The 19,981-nt window shown below is 42.0% G+C and overlaps 1 protein-coding gene across 4 annotated transcripts in view; it reads right to left on the bottom strand.

The window, feature by feature from the left end:
• Positions 1–19,981, bottom strand: part of efr3a (EFR3 homolog A (S. cerevisiae)) — a 123,895-nt gene that overhangs the window by 76,049 nt on the left and 27,865 nt on the right. For 2 of the 4 annotated variants that reach the window (XM_040123062.1, XM_040123061.1), the window contains exons 1-3: positions 10,385–10,586; positions 2,667–2,743; positions 262–389 (exon numbers count right to left, since the gene is read on the bottom strand). In XM_040123062.1, the coding sequence (XP_039978996.1) occupies positions 262–389; positions 2,667–2,743; positions 10,385–10,511 (332 nt within the window). In that variant the 5' untranslated portion in view covers positions 10,512–10,586. Of the gene's footprint in view, positions 1–261; positions 390–2,666; positions 2,744–10,384; positions 10,587–19,981 lie in introns of those variants that run through there. The other 2 variants (XM_040123063.1, XM_040123064.1) reach the window with 1 other exon arrangement.

The raw sequence follows: 19,981 nt of genomic DNA, 5'->3' as shown, positions 1-19,981 counted from the left end.
ATCAGCGTGTGTATGACATTGATGCGTTTTTTAGCTTAGCTGATTTGACAAAAAAAAAAAAAAAAAAAAACAGTAATGTGAATTCTGAAACAAAAGCATTAGTCCAAAGCTAGGAGTTTAATTGCAGCTGTTGAAATGTCCCTATACTTCACTACAACGTCGACAAGATTTGAGAAAAATCCTTCCTCACCTCAGAGATGACAACAGAACGTAACCTCTGAATGACATCAAAAAACAAAGTCAGGGTCCAATATCACTCACCCGTAGCGGTGTCGCACAACATCTCTGCTCAGCCTCTCGGCCAGGTAAGCCCCGATCCTGTCCAGTTTCTCCGGAGCCGACACGGCGTAGAAGGTCAGCTTCTCCATGTCCGACTTGCTGAGGCCATCCTGCAGACGAAAAAAGGGTGGTCGGCATTCATTAGCTTTAACAATTAAAACATTCTGCCAACATTCTCAGAATAGAAAGAATATTTTTAGCCTGGACCCAAGATGACTTCACTCTGTTCAGCTATGAAGCCACCAGGTTTGGGCGACAACGAGGGCGTCTGATTTCAAGCTTTCCTGTTCCTAGTGTGTCTGGTTTTGTTCCAGAGCCAGTGAGGTCTAAGTAAAGTCCACAGCTGGAAAACCGAAAGTCATGTGAGAGCAAGTGTCGCAGTGTTGATTTAAAATGTAAAATAAAGATGCAAAGAACAATGTTTTCTAAGGAATATTTAATCAGTTTCAACTTTAATCAATGTACAGTTTTTCAAGTCATCAAAGTCCAAGTCAAATAATTCTCTCCATACATTAAGTCAAGTTCATTAAACTCTGACTCCATTTCCTAAAGTGTTCTCGGTCTCTGATGGTGACATTAAAACTAACAGGAGCAGTAAGTGGCTCTTCTGCTTCGATGACACGACTGAATGAAACAACTGATCATCACAGACCACTGCTCAGAAATACTATAAGAGACCATTCGAGGAACACAAGTCAACTACAGCAAATGGAGAAAAATAAATAAATAGTACACCAGTCATAGCAAACTCGTGGCAGTGCAAAGATCAAGTTTTACTCTCTCTCTCAATGAAAAATGGAAGTAACAGATGAACTTAGTGTGAACTTCAGCGTCAATCTGTATATGACAATAGACAACAGATATAAATATATTGCTGCCAGGTGTCATACATACAGAGGAGGGAGCTAAATCGAGACCGGCTGGTCCCCCGAGTCTTTTCAGTTCCTCAGGCTCTCAGCGAGTGATAATTAATTTGACAAGGTCTCGACCGTTCGTGCATTTTCGATTTCCCACTGCACCTGTCTGCCTACACGAAAGCGCCTTGAGAAGTTACGGGGCTAGGACGAGAAAAAAAAAAAAAAAAAAAAAAATCACTCTCCTGTGTATAGGACAGCGACAAGCACTGTTTAGCGTTTTAATTAACACGGGTCAAGGAATCAAATGGGTGAAAATGACTTGTCGTCGAGTTATCAAAGTCATGTCAAATTTAATAACCAGATTTATCAAAGTCTGAAGCTTTCATGTGGCGCTCTGGTTGTCCAATTATTTCTACATTGAGGTGGGGAAGCTCTCTGGTGGTGGAGGTGTCACTGGGTCTCCACAGCAATCTCAACACTGTGATAACAAATGGACAGCAAGAACAGTGTTAATACACCGCTAAAGGCCCAGACGTTTACCGCATGCTGGCTAACGTTGAAACAGTGGCACTCAGACGCTTTCATTTACTGGGATAGACTGGGATAGATTCTTTGGTAAACGTAAATTATATCTGGAATTTGCGTCACCACTACCAGCAGAGCCCAACAAAGAAGACCGTCAGGCAGTTCGACAGTTTGTCCGTCCGCCAAAAACTTTAATCAGGAGCATGAGAACTGACAACCAGCAGCCAGACTGTAAACATATCCGCTGTGGATACTCATGGCCCCTAAAGGATGATCATATTGATTTTGCTCATCTAGTGCCACTATCATGCTAAAATTTAGCCTTGACAAAATAAAATAACAACAAGTTTTCTCTAAAAATAATTTGTGCAATTTAATGAACTTCATTTATGATGACATACATGGTCACCAGAGGATGATCGCAATGTTTCCTGAGTAATTTTTTCCCTTTTTCAACACCAGTCCAAGGACAAATTGTCAATATTAAACATAAGACACTGAAAATGAGAGGCCAGATTTCCTGATCTCATTCCCGCTCCCCAGAGGATGAACCTTTTAGATTTGATCGACCCCATGACCTTTTCTCTAGAGCCATGCCCAGTGGCACATGTTCGCCCTACTACTGGTAAAGTTCTAAGAGGCATCAATATGTTTGTTGTATCACTTTCAGGTTGTGGCATTATTGAACCCTGGAGCCTCTAGGGGGCACTAGCAGGCCTTCTATTTAAATGTTAGGTACGTATGTAAAAAATACGTAAATAAAACAAATGTAAAAGCTAAACAAGCTTTCTGATGGCTCTTAGGTCTAATCAAATACTTCATTTATCCTTTCATTTTAAGCTCTGTTACATGCAGCTGTAGTGTCCGCCGAGACATGGTTACACGCCTAATGTGAAAGATGCTATAATCACATAAAAATTCCAGACGTGGGGGCTTTAATGTCCCTGTGTCTCACCGAAATATCTTTCATTTAACTGAGGATGTGTAATGCTCGCGGTTACTTACTTTGGGGTCCTCAGGGAAGATGTTGTCCACCAGGCGTTTGTACCTCGGCCTCAGCGGCCCACAGCAGCCACAAACTCCTGCAACACACAACAAAGAGAAGTGACCATTAGCGTAGGTTACCCCCCCGACATTCTATAATTAGCAGCTGTACTCAGATCTGACAAACCTCCAGGAGAAAATTTACAACAGCGAAAAGATGCAAGAAGCCTGGAGACAAGGAAATTGTTCTCTCGAGTCTGCGGCTACAGGTTACAGTATTTCTTGGCAGCAGCTAACAACTGTAGCTACTTTTTCAAGACATTGCGCAAAAAGGGGATTTGAAGGTTGGCTTGAACTTGAGTTTGATCACTGAATTACAAAGAGTCAAGATACAGGTCATTATTTGTATTTTTGTCTTCATAAATGTTTCTATTTTAGGTTTCACAGTTTAGGTTTTTTTGTGGTGAAATTCATCTTACATTTCCTCCGTTGGCCCATCAAAAATGTTTACATTCATCCTCATGAAGCTTAGAGACTACACATACAATTGGTGCAACTGATGCACTTTACAAGTCAGAAAATAATATTATCGAGCTGTCATGACAAGAACATGATGTACATTTCCAACCAGTAAAACTCCTCAAACTTCCCCATGTGTGCACATATTTGTTGAATGTTCCCTCCGGATCATTGACCGTGACTGTCAGAACAGTGTCCTCAGTGAAATGTCAGTGTTTTTGTGTCTGAGGGAGCAGCAGACCACAACTGAAAGGTCACCGCAGCATTCAGCTCCTCTGACAGACAATCAATGCGGAAAGCCATTAGGATCAGAGACCAAACTTCATCCAGTTCAGCACAAACATTTCAAAAGAAACATACGGGAACAGAACTTGCGCCGTGGTATTTACGCAGTTTAAAAATATGAGTCAAGAAGGAAAAAAACACGTGATAGTGGAAAAGGAAACTCTGTTATGAGAAAAATAACTTTACGACAAACTCCAAATGGCTTAGAGAACTGCTTTACGGTCCTCCAGACAGAGATTAACCAGGAGAGTATTTTGGTGACAATGGTTGGACAAAATTACTGAGTTAGCATTTTTTCCTAAAAAAAAAACCGGATTAAACTTTCTGACCATTTTATTGTTATTTTACAATAAACTTCTGTAATTTTGAAGTCAGGTGTAAAACAATCAATATATGAAGAATAGCTTCCCAGACTAAATGAAAGGGTTAAATGGAGCACTGGTTTTCAGTAGATGATGTCCAGAAAAAAAAAAAAAAAAAAAAATCCAAAACTGCCTATAAACTCAACACAACTACAGTAACTGAACTCATATAACAGCCTCAGAGCTTTGTCACTAGTATCAAGTTAAGTACTGTAGTTCTTTTCTGGAGACTTTCTGCAAGTTTATCAGGAAACTGCAGACTCATATGATAAAACATTAAAGATTTTTTTGCAGAAAATTGCGGTGATTAGTTGAACTGGGAAGTCCTCAAGTCTGACCATTCTGGAAAGGAAACGGTGGGATCTTGTAAATATTGCAGGAACTGCTTGAAATTTCAGAGATTTTTGCGATTGCCAGATCATAAGTCCAGTTGACAGTTACCGCCTCAGACTTAGAAAATTAACTTTAGAGAGGTGGGGGACTTCATTTCCCAAGAGCCCCTGCTCAGACTGTTTACAGAGCTCCCAGTGCACCCCTCACCTCACATAGAGACCTCTCGGGAGAAGTTAAGTTCACCTTAACAACTCAGGAGCTTATTTCTCGTTTAAAGCACGGCAGAGTTTGACGCCGTCCCCTGGAGTCTGGAGATTAATCGCCCTCACTAAGACCTGTATCAACGGCCTGTCGCCAAGGCAACCTTTCCAGAGCCGCGGCTTTAAAGCGTTCATTATGGACTCTGCAATTACCTGCCACATCGGGGGCACAGGGTGGCGGGGGAGCTACAGTGTGAGTATTAGTGTGACCAGCCTGGTTTGATGGAATTCAGCGCTGAAGGATCTGAGGATCTGCTTTCACATGCAGACAAGAGGAGAGTCTACCCAAGTCCTTATAGGCAAGTCTGACCACTCGGGCAGCCATCTTGGCAACGCCCCCGGGCAGTTATTTCCGCTTAACAAGAATATGAGTAATATGAAGCAATCTGAACCCCCCCCTTTGGGTTCCGGGAACAATTGTCTGTCGTTTCATAAAATTAAGCAATCAATATGAAAAACACTCAACAAATGAGATGATAATGAAAAGACCTGGTAATTGCAGCCCCGAAATTCGCTTTCTCCCTTCTCATACTTCACTAGCAACCACAACGCAGATTTTCCAATTCTATGATTTTTTTTCTTTTTCTTATTCCGGATTTTGTGGAGCTCATGATAAAACTGTGATGCTGCTCCACAGATCCGGTCCTGTATCGGGCAAACACTGCTGCGGTAACAACATGAACACAAGTTTGGTTCAGTAGGAGGATGTTCAATTCAATTATTCAATTATTAAACCGTCTGTTGAAACCGAGCATTGCTCTCGTTTCCCCTTTAAACAAACAGTTGTAATGGACTCGAGCTCGAGTGTTATTTGTCTATAGGTCTAAGAAATGCCGCACTGACTCATCCGATCATGGACCTTTCACAGTCCATTCATTCATCTGTTGAACCAGCCCAAGATCCCCATCGCTTTCTCTGCCTACAGCCACACTCGTGACGTAAGTGATGACACGATACGCTGACCACTGGGAGACTAATGTTTCGTGTAATGACTGGACCTCTAGATTTCACGGCTCAAATTGTCCTGGAGTCATTCCAGGTTTTCTGTGAAGTGCTGCTTCGATGTCGATCGGACGAGGCAACGTTCACAGGACGCGGCTGAAACGTGACACGGGACAACGACGAGGCCGCAGCCCAGTTGGTCTGACAACATGGTGTCACTTTACATGAAAACAACAAGGACGCGGAATGAATAATGTGAAGCCACTGAAACCAAGTTTAGCCCTTTAGGAGCTGCAGATGAGGACATGCTGACTTCAAATACTACCGTCAAGGTAATCAATACCTGCTGCAGTTCTGAAAATAATGCCACCTGTAAACAAGAACTAACAACCGCAGATTGTTTTCTTCTTCGCAGCTGTTTTTGCGTGTCCTTTCAGCGCTAACACTCACTAACACCGTTGTAACACACGGCGGTTTCCGGTCTGGATCGCTGCCTACTCAAACAAGGGACATATTTTCTGTTTCAGGTTTACTCTCAAACCAAACCATCATCAGGAGCAGGCAGAAGTATTGGGACACAACAGCAGAGCTAGCACACCTGGTATATATCAGCTGTTATTTCCAAACAGCTGCAGCTGCTGTTCCAAAGTAAAAACTGAAAAGCTTTAAAGAACAAACATGCCTCAGTCCTCCGCTGAGGTGTCTCTACCCGTATGAGGACTATCAGTTGGCTAAAAGCAGCAGTATCACCATATAGAAATATTCCAATGAAAGTTCTGAATAATTCAAGGAGCTGAACACATCCTCAACCACCGAGTTATTTTCAGAGCAACACAGGTAGATGCTAGAACATCAGCCTGCAATAAAAATAAAAAAAAACATGCTGACGAAAACCATGTAGGTGAGTCATGCTCACTGAAACTGGGATTTCTGTTCTTAGAGCTTACAGCTTCTTAGAAGTCTGCGGAAATCAGCTGCCTTCTCTGGTCCAAACAAAGTAGTGATTGATCAGCAGATGACGTAATAGGCTAATGTCCTTTACTAGCCAACCCTCCCGCTCAGCGGAGGATTAAATGTCTTCTGAGGGCTTTGAAGTTGCTTCCCAGGAGTACACAGTAAATCCATTTCTTCGGGGAAAACAGTGTCACTTCTTTACTCACCGTAACTAAAGCTTGTTTCCAAAGCAAAACAGGGGATAGCGAACCACAAAATGTTGTGTATTCTCATGTTGTGCTGTTATTCTCTCGAATCACATCATAGCGTAATATTTTCTTATAGACAGAGCTTCAAAGTCATCTTTTGTTACTGCACACTGAGGTAATGGCTGTGTGCTTCTGCATGGAGGAAGAAAATCGATTATCAGCTTGAGCCGGTTTCTTTTTTTGGGGCGGTTTTTAGGTACAGGAGCGCTGTTCCTGGACGTTCTGTTGTAACCACAGGGCCATCTTCTGCACTCAACATTACACCTGTCGATTGCCTATCCACACTTTTAATCCCATCTTCGGCACACACCAACACAGGATGCACGTTTGCTAAAAATGTCACCCTCCTGCAGTTATTTCGTTTTACAGTCGGAGCTGGTGAATGTTGGCAGAAGATTGTGGAAAATCTGTTAAAGCAAGGAGCGTACCAGTTTGTTGCTAATTGCTTTGGGAATCGATCCAAAATCTCGTATATTTGTAGACAGATTGGGTCTGAAAAGCAAAACTTATGGAACAAGTAGAAAAAAGAAAAAAAAAAAACTCAACTGGTTGAAAATATCTCAAGGGAAAATTACAGCAAAATTATGGAAGCCTGACCTGTTTATTTACAATTCAACCTTCACACCTGAGAAGGTGATGCATAAATGTTAACGCGCACACACACGCACGCACACGCACACTGGGCTCTTGCAGAGTCGAGGCATGTGTGCATGTAGACGTTGAAGATGAAGTGGAAACACCTGGGAGCCTGCAGCTCCTCCTGCGCGGGGCGTTCAGGGACAGCAGATGGATCGGCCCGAGGACAGGGCTGCAGAGACGGAGGCGATGTGACAGCTTTCCATTTCCATCCTCATTATTCTGCCTCTGAGGCGCTCCGCCACAGCCACTCAGGGTGGAAATGATTCGGCCGTAATAGGAGTTTGCTTTAAGTGTCTGACTGAGGGCGTGTGTGTGAGCAATGATATAATACCGCTTACTGCCTCGGAGGTGAACTCTGCTTCCGCACGGTACCGGGAGAAATGTTAGAAACCGTCTGGTGACCCGTGATCACAGGTTTGATTCCAGATATCGGAACGTTAAAGGACAATTCTGGTGATATCCTCTTTTTCCTGCAGAGCCAAACCGATAACAACACGTATCTACTAACAGGCACTGTGTGTGCATCAAAGATTGATGGATCTTGTTCCTCTGGGCTGTGGAGCGCCACCGTTGTCCAGAAAATATTAAAAACACATCAGTGAGCCGCACCGTTGCTCCGGGTCACATGTTCCTTCATCACCATGGACACACACATCCTGTAGTCTCATTTGACTCAGTCCCACACACACACACACACACACACACAAACACACTCCTGCTAACCCAAATATGCACTACAGCACCAAATGTGGATTAATCCGCCGCTGAAAATAGTCCCCAACAAATGCACCAAAACTGCGGTGAGCAGCTGAAAATTACTTTTATTTGTGAGGTGTTTTTTATAGATTTACGTCTTCAGTGGGAACCAGTGGGCTTGAAGCTGGGAACCACAGTCAGTCCAGAGAAGTCAGAAAGTGTTGAGATGATTGAGAGATGAATTAGAGTAGCACTAAGGTCGGTATAAGGTCGGGTAAAAAGTAGACTATCCTTGAATTTTACAGACTATAAATTGAGATATTTTGCTCCTAAATACAGGGACTAATTCTGACAAGAAGCCAAAAGGTTTTGAAGCTTAATATTATACATGTGTTTAATTTAAGATACACTTTCAAGGATCTGCAGACACTCAAAATATCAGCTGTGTGACCCATTTGGTGTTGAAATCATTCATCATTCAATTTGTTAATCCACTGTCAGAAACTTAATTGACACCTATTTAGATACCTGAATAGTGTTTAAGTCCCTGATCAATATTCTCTGGTTCCAGTTTCTCAAATGTGAGGATCTGCTGCTTTCTCTGTTGGTCAGGAAAAGCAAGCAAAGAAAGACGCCACCTTTTCCTCTATTTGTTAAGGCTGCATTTTCAGTTTTGACATGGACCAAACAGTTATTAGATTGATGGATAATGAAAATAATTGAATTTATTTGCAGCTCCAGTCCTGTTAGAATATCTGTGATCATTTTACAACGTTTTGGCTTTACACCAAATTTATTTCCTGCACCCTCGAGTTTTCAGTATTCATTCCCAGTCAATTTGTTTGTTTGTTTAGAGGCACCAGTGGCAGTGGGGAAAATGAATGACAGCAGCTCCGAATTACATTAAAACCCATTCTGGCTAAGAGCATCATGGCTTCGACGCTGTAATAGAGGCGATGCATCAATTTGAGCGTCCAGCTATAGATCTGCAGAAAAGGCTGCATAATCATAGCACAGAGAGGGCTTCAGATCGAGAGATTGTGGTGGTCACGCGGCCTGATGAATTACAGCCCAACACAACAGACTCAGCTGGCTGAGAAGAGGCCATTACAGAGGATCAAATCCATCATCCTGCTGCGATGTAACACAAAGGAAGAGAGAAATTAATAAAAAATGTGCACGCTTATGCAAACACCTGTTCCTGCGGGTACTGAGATTCCATGGCAAATACGTACCAAGGCAGGAGATTCACAGACTTGAACGAGCTTTCCAGATGTTTAAGAGCATACGAGCGAGGCGTTTTACCAAAGGTTTGACTTTGTATAGAGCGTTTCTATCTTCAGTGCATCTCGATGGCTTGTTAATATGCGATTTCATCAGAGTTGCGGGTTGGGTAGAGATTTTTCATCGTGGAGCAGGCTGCTGCTCTGCCCCGACCGGCACCCGAGTAGAGTACTAACAAAATCTTTATTGATTCCCAACAGAGGAGACCTGGATGGCCAGCGAACACACAACACACTGAGTTAATAGACTAAAACTACTGAGAAACCAACACATTCACCCCAAAACTGAGGGACGGAGCTACGGTTGTGTGATGCAAACTAAACCTGAAACGGTTCATCCGTTGGACATGAACCTTACACGATTTATGTCTAAGCGATGCACAAGTTTCCCGGATAGTTTATATTAACGCGTTACATTACAGGAAGAAAGGACAGTTATTACTGTACAATTGACCAACATCAGCATCGTGGATATGTGTGTGTTGACTTTGAAGGCTTAATTTGAGACACAATGGAAAGGAAACTCTCTTTTAAACTTCTTTATGGTCAATGTTGATCGAATGGCCTCGTAAAAACCTACAATACCATGCCAGTTTTGCATTTGACTCGGTAGTGACCACAACAGCTGCCGTTCGTGGGGATATAGTCTTTTGAATTTTTTTAAATAATAAAGCCAATGCAAATTTTCAAGACCCTGCAGAGGACTGAGGGTGTTTGTTTAAGGTTAGTCAGCTGGTAACGGTTGTATTTTTTCACTTGGTGTCAAAAGAGTCCTGTATTTCTTACTTTCCTCCAATTATTCAAAAAACTGTGGAGACACAAAAGAAAGTACTTTAAATTTTTATTTTTGAAACTGTAATGATACTATATATTGATTTTTTTTTTCCCGATTTTGGCCTTTTTGCTGGATCATGAAAAGTATTTATAGGTGACTGACTAGAGTATATTTGTGTGTCTCAAACTTTTTTAATGATCCGTAAAGTCAATGAAACTAACAGTTTTTTCTTTTCTATTTCATTTGATTTTATAAACTTTAATTCATTTGAAATGTTTTATTGGTGTCTTAGCTTTATGTAAACCGTTTGGAATTGCCTCTCTGTTTGAAAGGTGCTATATAAATAAAGTTGTTTTTTTTTAAATATCAATTTAAAAAGAAAGAAAAAAAGGGGTCAAATAAAGACAGAAAGTGATCAGACGGAGGGTCGGCATCTGACCTACCAGAGTTCAGCAGGCCTCGCCTGTTTGAGGCTCGGCTGTAGTTGAAGGCTCCATCAGCCTCAGTTCGAGGCACCTGCCTGTACCTCCTCAGGACCCGGCGTCTCAGGTGGACACAGAAAGATGGCATGACTGGAGTAACTTCAATTTTACTCAAGCCGTGGTCTTCGCAGGTGACACAGCTTCACCAGTCAGACATGGAGTCTTTAGGTCACAAAAGGTGCAAGTGGTTCTTCAGAACCTTACACATCTGCTTTTGCAAAAGTTAATCCGCCTCAAGTGAGTCGGTCTGCCGTTAATTTCACCCAAAAAGTTAAAGCAGCAGTCCGCATAGCGACTAGACCTCACCAGGTAAGACCATCAAAGACTCGGAAACAACATTGTAGCTTCACCTCTCCACGGATTCTTCCTTCCACAGGTTCTCTAGGATCATCATCTCTTTGATGGACCACAAGCTCAGCCAATGAGACGTCCGATCGGGCTGTGTGTCCGTCAGCACCTGGGATTACCCCTCATTCTGACAGAGAAGAGGATATGCCGCCGGGTGTATGTGGGCCTGTCTGCAGAGGCTCAGGTTACCCGCCTGTGTGTTCAGAGGAAAATATGATCCAGCACAGAGAGAAGGAGAAAACCTGGAACCAGAAGAGCCTTGAAGTTCCTGTGACCTTACACGATCAAAAATCTTGGAGAATGTGCTCAAAGGAACGTAAACAAAAATGGTATAAACTGTTTCTAACCATGACTTGCACATACTGTAACTAACCTGGTTAGTTTTGGCTCTCTGCAGTACCTGGACATCTTCATGTAAAGATGAAGAAAACTGGTTTCCTTTCTCACTTGTGAAATGATTAAAATCAGGATAAACATGTTTACTCATATTGGTGCATCCCTGTTTGGAAGTGCAACGAATCTGGAAACTGAAATAAACAAGACTCTTTACTTTTAGCAGGTTATTTGTGAAATTCAGGTGCGTTTGCACACTAGAAAGCACAACTTGTTTACTCTCTGCAGTGCAGGGCTTGTCCTCGCGTTGAAATGTCACTCAAAACGCTCTGGGGATAAAACTAATAATCAAACTACAGCATAACATCAAACTAATAACCAAAAATATGCCAGCCTTACTTCAAAAATACGGGAATATAGAGGACTGGTGCTTTCTGACCAGATCCGTGTAAACTTAGGCTTCAGGGTAACCAGAGTAGTCCAGTAAACTTGTTCTCTAAATTTCTACCACAGTCTGATTTCTCCCAGTAAAACCAGTTTCTCGTGTGCACATGAACTCAGTTTGGCAGGTTGCTGCTTTCGCTGCCATTAAAAAGGTGGAGAAGGTGGAAGCTTTATCATGATTGACAATAAAGCTGAATCCTATTGAGGCCAAAACCAAAAAAAAGTATTTCCCGGTCTTCAGCTACATCCACCAGGTCAGTTACAAAAACAGGGAGTCTCTGCAGTCCGCTATCTACTGTTCACATTCACATTGGCAAGAACCTTGCATGGAGCAAAGCGGCGCGCGTCAACAGTCTCCATTTTCTGCTATTATGTTAGTGCAGCTTTAGGCATAAGGAAGGAAAATGTGAAAGTATTCAAATTATTATTCAGTAAGTAACACGACTCCCAACACAGGTGCTTCCGTGCGTCAGGGATTACTCAAGTTCAGTTACTGTGACCCTGTTTTATAGTAATAATCTGTTACATTTCCTTACAGACATGTTTTATTACTATCACCAGCTAATGCACCTTTTTCATTGGCTGCTGAAAACACCTGGATTAAAGGTTTACATTCCCACTGGTCACATCACGCCTACAGACAACATGCAATTATGCATTAGGAGTAAGAGGTGACAGTTTTAAGTTAAGTTACTTCTAAGACCCCACTGATCGGAAATGTCGGACATGTTGGCTTTAATGAAAGCAAGAATGATTGTTTTCTATGAATAATTCAGCTTCTTGTGGAGGACTTACATTACATCGGTCCAGATGCCGATAGCTGATGCATGTACTGTATGTCTCTACTACTACTTCCATCTTTTCTCCAGCCGCAGGCATCCAAACTACCGCACCACATTAAATCCCGCCTTCGGTAGCGCTGTGTGCTTTAATCTGCACCTGAACCGTCTGTGAGGAGCGTAATCTACGAGATTAAAGAGTGCCCTCAGCCCTCAGCCCACCTGATTAATTCCCTGGCCTTTGACAAGCAGATGAAAGCCATAACAGCGTTCTCGCTCCACACTGTCGGTCTGTGGCCCGACAACATCATTCTCACAGCGCCCTTGTTCAGCTCAATTTTTCCGGCGTCGGAGACGAGCGTGCAGAGCGTCAACGCGCCCCTGTGGGATGACACTGTTCGCTGATGCGACGCCGTCCTTGGAGAGGAGAAACATTAATAAATAAAGTCGAGTCTGTAAAGTGACAAGATAGGAGTCTGATTGAAGGAGAGTGACGGGGAGCAGAGTGAGGAACAAAATGTTTCTGGACAAATATTTGAGGGCAAACCCGGGAAGAAACGCAATAATGTCTGTAAAGGGCTGCAGATGAGGACACAAGCACTTATGGCCAATATGAGGACAGAGAGACGGTACAGATCCGTTCAAAGATGCCTGGATCAACCTTGTTCTGATCTGCAGCAGTAGAAAACGCTTCAACTTAAAACCAAAAATGTTGCCCATCGCCCACAGTTTTATGACTGCACTTCACGAACAACGGAGACAAGAAGAAAAGCAAAAGGAGCCTGGAAGAAAAGAGCAAAGAACTGAAGTTCTTGTTAAAACCGAGCTGGACACAAACACAGCACAGACTGTTTGAGTCACGTGCTTCATGTACGGCATCATTTATTTACTAAGTCTGTTTCCATTGCACTTCGGCAAATTTTACTTTTTGAAATCAATACATTACAATACATTTACTAGCTTTTTTGGGGGGGCTCAAATTTCTGCTTTTCAACACAGTTTTTTTTGTTTTTTGTAAGCAAATCAAAAATACACATGAAAACAGGTGAATGAAACACACTGACTGTCTGTGACGATGCTGGTAGGTAGCTACAGCTCCAGCTAGCTCTGTTCACTGGGCACAATAGGCTGTTTGGGGTGATTAAACCTTAAGACAGAATGTGTAAATCTGTGAATTAGAAGCAAGGTGGTGCTGAAAATGAAAACGCACAAAGTTTAAATGTGTCTAAATTCAAACGGGCGAAACTGATTGCTGTATTAAAATCAGTCTATTGAAAGACTCATCCAAAAAGTCCAATTACCCGACATGATCTACTACACTTACAATATCATTGTACATTTCATTACTGGGCGAAGGATGAAACTCACAATTGTTTTCGTTCTTATTTATTCTGCTGATAATTTTCTCGATTAATTTAAGTTATTTGTTTGAAAAATGCTCCATGGGAGTTTCACAGAGTCCAAGGTGACGTCTTCAAATGTCTTGTTTTGTTTGACCAGCTGACTAAAACCCAAAGATATTCAGTTTACAATGATTACGCACAGACAAGAGCAGCAAATCATACCATTTAAGAAGCTGGAACCAGGGTACGTTTAGCAGTTTTGCTTCAAAAATGAATTTGACGATTGTCCGATTATCAAAAACAACGCCCAAAACGAAACCCGCCGAAATACTGTGTTCGATATTTAGTTGATACAAATAGACCTGACCCAGAGTAAAGATCCCAGACTTAACCCACACAGGACTCTCATTTTAAAAAAAATGATTCCACTTTCCACATCTATCTCCAAAATGGCCACTCCTGCCGTCAGAGCCACAGTGGAGCAGTAAACATTAATCATAACTCCTGAGTTATAAAAGAAAGTCTAACTTCACCACTAAAAACTATCGAAGTGATGGCTGACAAGCAGAGTCTTCTCATAATGATCCACGTTGTGAGTCTGTGCCTGTCTGTTACATTTACACATTTACACATGAATATCTGAAACTGACAAAAAAAAAGACTTTATAGTAATGCGTTTTGCAAAAGGCCATAGTCTTTGCTTGCTTTGAAAATCATAGCTCTGAATGGCTGGTGGGCTCATTGACTTGCATTACCGCATCCTGCTTTTGAACCTTGAAGGGTGCATGCACAAAAACAGATGATGACCCATAAATTTACAGCCTCCCCGTCGCTCTGCTTCGGCCCCGGCCAGACGGATATCTAAATTTATACTGCTTAAAAATCAGTTTTTGTTCCCTCTCTGTGGCCCGGAACTCTGGCCGGGTTCAGCGGGCTGTCAGCAGGATCATCTGACCCGACACAAGATTTCTCTTCAGCAAGGACAGTGGAGAAAAAACGCTCCTCGGGTTCTCTTTTAGATCTTATATTTATCCACAGAAGGTGGGCTGGCATTATCACTGTGCCTGGAAGCTTTACTATGCAACTCTTTTCTAAATGATTGATTCTGACCAAAATATTATCATTTGTCAGATTCAATGAGTCTTGCTTGCTATTGTGTTCTTAAAATTTCCCTTCACAACCTACATTTTTCTTACAAAGCTAAAGCCGTGCGTTGCACATACATGCTGTGTGACGTCAGTGTTTGATAAGGAATATTCTAGACCACTGTGTGTTATCAGTTTGTGTGTTCCACCTCAGAAGGCATGTTTTCTGGTCACCTGAAGTCTTTGGACCCATTTCTTGGCCCCGTTTGGAAACTCCTCTTTTAGATCTAGAACATTAGTAATGGAGACATTCAAGTCCTGCTGCTGAACTGAGACTGGCCATCACACAAAAAGCAGCAGCACCGATCATTTAATCTAATGCTATGCTTATGTTTGCTGTCATGCAAATGATGACCGTACTCTGTCTGAAGCAAAAGCAGAAACAGCGTGACATTGTTAAAGGGCCAGAAAAACTCTAGAGGAGGAAGTTAGAGTTGAGTGTTGGACATGCAAAGCTTGTGACCTTGACACAGGAGACTGCTATTTGCATGCCATCTCTTACAAACAGTCAACTTCTTTTTTTTTTTTTTTTTAAAACCATGACCACGATCTTTCCTTCACATTAACCAAGTAGTTTTTGTGCCTAAACCAAACCTTCACTATAGAGGTGGCAGCTAAGAAAAGAGTCATGAATCATTTTGTAATAGTCATGTGTAGCGGTTTTGGAAGCCACTCACAATGTTGTCCTGGCTGGTAGAAGCGTCAGTTTGGTCTTAGCCATCAGTCTTTTTGGAAGGCAATTACAAACAACATATTTTGTTACTTGCTTTGTTGGATTTCTTGACTGGATTATTGCTTTTTGTCTTCCATCTAAGGTCACGCATTGCTCCGTCATATATTTAGTTACTATTGACCACAGAGCTGGAATAAACTTCCATGAGATACTGAGATAAAATCTGGACTTAAAACTCACTTGTTCTCCACCTGGGATGAACCTCAAGAAATCACCTTAGTTGTCTACAGTACATCACTCTTACATCTCCACCTACCCTGCATTTGTTTCTGGTTTTATCTTTTTTACATCTTTATAAAATAGTCTTTTTCTTAAATGTTTAATGTTTGCTGTAGTATCTCCTACTTAATGCTTCTTTAAATGGTTTATGAAAAACACATTCAATTGCTTCCATGTATCAAATGTGTAATATATAAATAAACGTGCCTTGTCTATTCTAATTGCCTTTTTCCACCCAGGGCTCCCATTGCACAGCCGGTCATCCACCGGGGGAAATCTCTCATTTTTTTTCTGTTTGTTTTTTTGTTTTTTGTTTTTTTAAAGGAGTTTTTTCTTTCTTGTGGGCCTTTAAATCCCTTTATGACAATGTGCAGAATAATCATGGTCTGTAGAAATAAACTTCAATTGACCTTTATCCAGTTTGGGGAATTCATGGAACAACACATCTGAATCCGAAGTTCCCTCACACACAAAACTATTTTCATAAGTTGACTTCATTAAGTCTCTTATTCTGGGGGGAAAAATATATATCTGTTCCACTTTCAGCCTAAGACAGAGGTTATTCATTGACATTTCCCATTATTCACATAGCAGAGCGTTTTCAGATGGATTAGAGTGCATCAGATATTGTCGTCTTGAGCAGATTCACCTTCCCTGTGGCACTGCCTTATAAACATTTAGCCAGTGACCAGGAAAGCGCCTTGTGATAAATGTGTTATGTTCAAATTGAATTATGATCCAACTGTAGATAGTGGATTTGTTGCAGAGGCGCTGGAAGCTCAGTATTTCTCATTTAAATATTCATGTAGAGTAGACAAAGGGAGGAAATGGAAACTGAATCAGATGAAATCCCAGGTTTCATATTTCCTATAGGGAGGAGGAGAATGCAGGCCGTGAAGGAGGAAGAGGAGGAAGATGAAGAAGAGGGTGTCATGAGATATTCAGGCTCTCTGGAAACGCTCAGGTGCAAAGATGTGAGATGTTGACACACATCTGAAATCTTGTCACCGCAAACATACAAATGGAATGTTTCTTTTAATCACTGTGTTCATTCAGGACCACCATAGGGAGCAAAGTTAATCAAAAATACCTGCACAAAGACTAATTAATACCTAAATAGATTAAAGTTCTTGTAAGAATTATGTGAACTCCTTTTAAGTTCACACAGTTAGCCACGAAGGATAGAAAATAACATTTTAGTTGAAGGTTTCAGGTTTGAGTTCATTTTCACTCTTAGATTTAAAAATAAGTCTTGAAAAACCTGTTATTTCTTAATGCATTTTAGTTGGTTAATGCCTGACAAACAAAAGATAAGTGCTTCTCAGGGTTTTTGCTTTTGCATACCCTTGAAACTGCTTCCCGATTCATTGCGAAAAGTGGCTGTACCACCAAACTCAGTGGCAAAGAGATACTGAAGAGATAGTGAAATGCAAACACGATTGATGATTTTCACCACCTCGGAAGCAAGTGAACTGACAGGTACAGGCTGCACATTGAGAACCCAAATCTCTCAGGACTTCATCACACTTTGATACCACAACTATGATTGATCAAATAATATGATCAATTTGTCCATCCGTAAGGTTCCAACAGGAAATTACGGTTAACACATGACTGTATGCTTTAAGCTACCTGAAGAAGTCTTACAGCTCAACAGGTAGCAAGCAAGGAACTGAAACTACAAATGGTATTGAGCCCCCAAACGAACCAAACTCCAGAGATTTTCTCAACCACGATAGAAAAGTGCAATATTGTCAATGTTATCTGACCTGCAAAACACTGACCAGGTCCTGACTGTTCCTCAAATCCATTATCATCCCAACATGGCTTCTGGAGCATGGCAGTTTACATGAATGACCTGCAAGATCCCAAGATCTAAAACCAACAGAGCACCGCCAGGACACGGCAAAACCAAGGGGTGCATTTTCTTTTTTTTTTTTTTTTTTTAAAAAAAACCCTACAAGCACTGCAAGTTGATGACGGCAGGGACCAAAATTTTAAAGTTTCCAGCAAACTGTTGAGTCTGTGTCAGGATTCTCAGGATTCATGGTGCTCTGGAGTCTAGCAGGGGTCCTACTCAGTACCAGTGAGGTCTAGCTTATAAATGTGGACCGCGAGAGTACATCCAGTGACATTTGGGCCTTTAGAAACACATTAAAACAGAAGCTGCCCTCTCTCCAGCCGGGGTATTTCATCAGTCTACCGCCAAGGGGTAGCTTACGCCGAGCAGCTCGAAGAATGACTCCAACGGCCGAGCCGGAAGATCCATCAAAAACAGTGGGGAGGGGGATGATTGCAGTGCTGGCCCATCCATCTTTGAGCGAATTACAGCCACCACGAAGGAGAAATCAACCAGGGAAAGGAGGTGGAGAGAGGAGAGGTGGATGGAGAGAAATAGTAAGAAGAAAGGGAGAAAAGGAGTGTGGATGGGAGACATTAAAGCAGAGAAGGAAACAGAAAGGGAAGAGCAAAAGATGAAAGGAAGGAGGAATGAGAGAGAGAGAAAAAGACAGAAAAGGGGATGGAGTCAATAGAAAAGGAAGAAGAAAGCGAGTGGAGGGTAGGTGGAAGGACGAATGGAAGGGAAGAAGTACAAAGGATACGGATGGAGAGAAAGAAGGGATGAAGGGTGGAATAGATGAGACACAGGGGGTTGCGAAGGAGGAAAAGTGATGGAAGAAAGGAAAAAGGGAGAATAAAGCAAGTGGAAAAAGAAATGAGATAGTGCACAAAGATGGAGAGAGAGAATTAGAAGTAGACAAAAGGAAGGAAAGACCCACAGGAAGTTAGAAGGACGACGAGAAGCAGGGAAGGATGGATGGATGGATGGATGGAGATGGTGAGAAAGGAGGCTGGTTAGGCTAAAAGGTGACAAGTGAGCCCAATATGAAGTCTGTTCTCCCGCCTCCATCCTCCCCTCTGCCTCCAGATGATGCATCTCTGAGGAGGCTGAAGACGAGGACATCGATCATCAATTCGATGTCCAAAAACAAACCCGGAATCTAGAGACAACACCTCGTCCAGCAAGTACAAAAAAAAAAAAAATACTCCCTTATTTATTGATGCTTGTATTTTCTTAAATCGGTTTCAAGAGGGTCATGACTCTCAACCATCCAAACGTCTCACTCTTCTCCAGTCCCAAATCAGCCTCAATCTCAGGGGTAGAGTTTAGAAGAAATGGAGCTGATAAAACTGAAGCAGGTGGGTGTCCAGGGGGAGGGAGCTGGAGCGAGCCAGCGCCGAGCCACAATTACCTGTCTAAGCCTTTTATCGACGGAGGGAGATGGAAGGAGAGGATTTCGCTGGAGATCTCTCTTCATAAATCCTCTGAGGGCTCAGCAACCTTCAGCTGTTTACGGTATTAGATTACTTTCACCGTATCTCAGTTCATCCTTTCACTCTCGGCAAAATGAAGATACAGAAAATACACTGGACTCAGATTTGACATACCGGCAGGAAACTCTACATTCAAAATACACGATTCAAATACTCAAAAGTTTGTCATTTGCATCAGTTTACAATCAAAACTACTGATTTTCTAGACATCTTATCAACTGGTTCCCAACTGGTTTTGGTTTGTGAGCCATTATAGCTTCATAACAGGTTATATACGTCGATGAGATGCGAGCAGTTCCGCCAAAGAGCGATGTTCCCTTTTATTTTAACAGATTTTAGGCCTGAAGAGGTCGAACCATCCAGTACTTCCAAAAAAAATAAATAAATAAATAAAATGTCAAAAAAAAGTGTTCCTCAAACACTAAAGATAATTTTGCATAGCAGACATTTAATTTCTTAATCTTTCCAAATTTTTACTCATTTCATGACCCCCTTATATTCACCTTACTACACCTTCAGGTGCCCTGACCACCAGCCAAGGCAGTATTAGCAACTGGGCAAAGCAGGCAACCCCCCCGGAACCCCCAGGGACCCCAGGGACGCCAAAAACCCTAAATTCACAGTGTCCATTGGTTTTGTTAGGTGTCTTTTTTTTTTTTTTTTTAAATATAGCACCAAATCTTAGCAGAGGTTCTCTCAGGGCACTTTTCATGTAGAGCAGGTCTAGACCGGACTCTTTATAGTTGTATTTACTGAGACCCAAAATTCCCACATGAGCGAGCACTTGGCGACAGCGGCGAAGGAAAACTCCCTTTGACAGGTAGAAACTTTGCACCAAAAACTCCTCTATGAAGATTTTAGGTTGGTGGTACACTGTA

Source organism: Xiphias gladius, unplaced genomic scaffold, assembly GCF_016859285.1.
Source record: "Xiphias gladius isolate SHS-SW01 ecotype Sanya breed wild unplaced genomic scaffold, ASM1685928v1 HiC_scaffold_1474, whole genome shotgun sequence".
NCBI classification, from domain to species: Eukaryota; Metazoa; Chordata; class Actinopteri; order Istiophoriformes; family Xiphiidae; genus Xiphias; species Xiphias gladius.
Note: the sequence above shows the minus strand (reverse complement) of the source record. Positions and strands in the feature narration are given on the sequence as shown.